At 52.2% G+C, this 3,759-nt stretch overlaps 1 protein-coding gene across 1 annotated transcript; it reads right to left on the reverse strand.

The window, feature by feature from the left end:
* Nucleotides 1-882: 882 nt before the first annotated feature.
* LOC148093590 (selenide, water dikinase 2-like) lies at nt 883-2,942 on the reverse strand. The gene has a single exon (XM_087815165.1). The coding sequence runs from the start codon at nt 2,865-2,867 to the stop codon at nt 1,515-1,517; it is 1,353 nt and encodes a 450-aa protein (XP_087671291.1). The 5' UTR covers nt 2,868-2,942; the 3' UTR covers nt 883-1,514.
* Nucleotides 2,943-3,759: the final 817 nt, after the last annotated feature.

A 3,759-nucleotide genomic window follows, 5' to 3' on the forward strand; every position in this document is an offset into this window, starting at 1 on the left:
TGGAAAATATACCCTTGGGTGAGGATTAAAAATAAAAATAAATCAGTTGGCCATATTGGGCGGGGGGGGGAGACTGTGCTTGAGTGACACTTTTTAATGGGAGACTTCCCCATACAGAGATTTTAGGGATTTTTGACTGGGGGCTCTTCAGATGCTTCTATGTATAGGTCTTTCCTCTGGGCACCTTCATTTTCTCCCAGAGCAGTGGTATAAACTTCCTGCACTGTGTTAATAGCCGAGGAAGGGGTTTGGAGCCTTGTCTTCCAGTTTTTGTTCTTTTGTTTTTGGTCTGGCCCCCTTTCCTCTGCTGAGTCAGGTATCCCTAATTTTGCAGTATTTTTTAACTCACATTTTCTGGAAAATAAACCTCCCTTTATCTGTCAAGCTGAGGAACAGAGTCTTCTGGCTGTGTGAATTGGGGAGAACTTTTAGAACTTTAAAGATCTAATTACCCTGTATAAATTTACAACCAGAATGTTTTGGTCCCACCTCCCTTAGTACCTCTGGAGCATATCTCCTCACTTACTGTTAGTATCCCCAACTCTGAAGGCATTTACACTTTGGCTTCCTCTATTCTGCTAAGTCAGTTACCCCTCTTCCGCCTACTTTTCATTTCCCAAGGACTGTTGGCACTTTTGCTATTTCCTCTCCCACCTTCTAGTCCTTGGGGTTCATATCTCTTTTGAGTCCTTTGCTGTCAACTCAGGGAGGATGCAAACCTAAATCTGGGTGTTAAATCCCCTGGTCCAGAATTAGGGAATACATGAGAAAACTCTCTACTTTGTCAGACTCTAAATGTATCGATTGATTCATTTGATAAGACTAAAAGATTCAGAATTCCAAGGATCCAAACATTAGCCAGAAGAATTGTCAACAAAGTCCTTTCTATTTATTTCACTAGAAATCACTTTATTGATTCAATCATCAGGAATTTTCAGCACTAAATTTAACATCTTAATGACCACTGAGGCCTGGGCTCTAGGGCTTGCTCTGCCTCTCCCAGTCCCTAAAGGGGTTTGGAGGGAGAGACATCATTAACAGAGACCAAGTCAGATGGTTCACATCCTCCTTTCCCAGTCATTGGACAAGCTGCTCAATTCTTGTCCAGAGCAGGAAAGAGAGAGTATTTCAAAAAAATCTAATAAACAACCTGACATTGCATTATAAGATCTTTCTTAACAATTTATATTTATCAACAGTATTGGTTCAACTATATATGTATTTGCAATCCCATCAAACTGGAACAGCCTCATTTAGCTCTTGGAAGGAGGAAACAGGTTTTTCTGCTCCTTTACTAAGCCCAAACTAAACAACCGTCCCCTGAAGTCCAAAATGCTACTTCTGGCCTTGGGATGTGCAGCTTATGATGGGCTGATTCAAATCACCTGGAAGGGGCAACTGAAACTACTAGCAGGCAGCCTTCTTTGGAAACATGTTCTTAAAATCAGCTCTTCAGAATCATCCCTGATTGTGTACAAAGGCTCCACGGTCCAAAGTACTTCTGCTATCCCATCTCAGGAGCTAGGTTCAGAAGACGCATTGGAGTGGTCAGGAGCAAGCGCTGCAGCAGTGGCCCCACGAGGTAGGACCTCAATAACTCGAGGCTTGTCAATGATCCGCGCCGTCCGGTTCCCCTTCTCCACAATGCCCACGATCCATGCTTGGTGACCCTCTCCATACTTGGAAGATTTGATTTCAGAACAAAAGCGAGCAGCCTGTTCCCTCGGCAAGCAAATCAGTAAGCCCCCGGAAGTTTCTGCCGAGGTTCCTTGGAGGAGCCCAAAGCGCCCACTGGCCTTGCTGATGGCAGCCATCTTGGCAATGATTGGCAGATTATGGATGACAAAGGACACCTCATTTCTCTGTTGTTTCGCAAGGTTCTGAGAGTGTCCCAGGATGCCAAAGCCTGTGATATCTGTGGCTGCATGGGCATTAAACGTGTGCATGAGCCCCGCGGCAGTTCTGTTGAGGGTTGCCATGTTGAACATGGCTTCCTGATAGGCCAGCTCCACCTCTTCTCGGGAGACCACCATCTTTATCTTACTCCATCTCTCGGGGTTCTCCAGCCACTGGTGGGCATTGACAGCGACTTGGGTGCCTAAGGGTTTGGTTAACACGAGCACATCCCCGACAACTGCGCTGTCCGGCATTATGAATTCATTGGGCTGACATACCACCGTGGCAACCCCGCCCACGATGATCCAGGGGTTTACCACAGTCTGCCCGCCAGTCACCGCAGTCCCGCCTTCCTCAGCAGCGTCCCGAAAGCCTTTGACCAGGAGCGGGGTGATCTTTTCTCGTTCCTCCTCACTCATAGTCTGGCTGACGCTGAGTAACATTAACATGTTGTCACATTCGGTGATGCCCATGGCATACAGGTCACTCAGCACGTTGGCACACGCGATGCGCCCCATCATGTAGGGATCCTCCACCAGGGGGTAAAAGAAGTCCGTGGTCTGCACCAGGGACAGGCCTCCGTGCCTCAGGGGTATGACGCAGGAGTCCATGCCGATGCCCAGGGCGGGGAAAGGTGGGCTGGATTCGGCCACGGCCGCCAGGCCGGCTTCCCGGGCCGCCTCCTCAGGGCCTCCCACCAGGGCCCGGCCCAGCTGGGGCCGCTCGTCCGGCCGCGTCAGTCCCGCCAGGAGTTTGAGCAGCGTCTCCTGGGGGACCTTGCAGCCTCAGCCCTTCATGCCGGAGAAGCCCGTCAGCCGCCAGCTCGGGCTCAGGCCCAGCGCCTGGGGCTCGAAGGGCCGGTAGCTCGAGAAGCCGTGACCCAGAGACAAGCCCGCCAGACCCGCGGAACCTGCCGCCGCCGCCGCCGCCATCGCTTCCCCGCTGGCACCCGTCGCTGCGGTGTCTGCCATCACGCCGGCCGGGCCCGGAGGGAACGACGGGAGGGGCCCCTCTTCTTATCTACTCCAGTTACTACCGAGTATCGACAGTCAGATCCGACCCCGGGGACGCCGACCCGCACGGCTCGCGCAGGGGACTCCAGGCACGCCGCGCGCTCCCGGCCTTCCTGACCCAGGAGCCCGCGCCTCCGGTATTTATTCCCCTGGTGATTGACAGCCCGCTCAGCCAATAACCGCTTCGCCACCGAGAGGCGGGCTTCCTTTGGCCTGGAGACCTGCGCATCACAAACCCGCCGCCAACGGCGAAATTGGCCCCGGCTGTGCCCGGGCTGAGCGCGGCGGTCCGCTCCCCTGGCGGTGACTGAAAGCGTCTCCCGCGAGGGGCTGGTGAGCTCTGCACCCCCGAGGCAGCTTTCCAAGGACAGCGTTTTGAAAGAGAAGGAGGATCGATAGCTTGGCAAACCTCCAGCCGGCCAGGGGTCCAAGGGTCGCTTGACAGCGCACAGGATCAGTCCAGGGCAGGAAAAAGTAGCCAGTGGAGAAAATCGGAAAGAATAACAAGAAATTACATAGCAAACAGCCGCATCAAAACAATGAAATGTTAAAAAGGGCTTTAAAGCATTTTAGGACTCCGGACACCTGCGTGGGTTCCGGTGCCGTTTCCACCACTAGCTGTCTGCGGAGTCACCTTCCCTCCCGCAGCAGCTGACTCCTGCGGACAACAAAGCAGCTCACCCAGGCCTCTCCTCCTCTGAAGTGTCTGAATCTCCACGTTAATAAATGCGAGAATCTACGATGTATCCATGAAGGGTAGTTTGCCAATATCTATTAAGGTATAACTGCACATAACACCTTTGATCCAGCAGTTCCAGTTCTAGGACTTTATCCTGCAGTGTAGTGACCA

The sequence above is a fragment of the Miniopterus natalensis genome, chromosome 3 (genome assembly GCF_054644295.1).
Source record: "Miniopterus natalensis isolate mMinNat1 chromosome 3, mMinNat1.hap1, whole genome shotgun sequence".
Taxonomy (NCBI): domain Eukaryota; kingdom Metazoa; phylum Chordata; class Mammalia; order Chiroptera; family Miniopteridae; genus Miniopterus; species Miniopterus natalensis.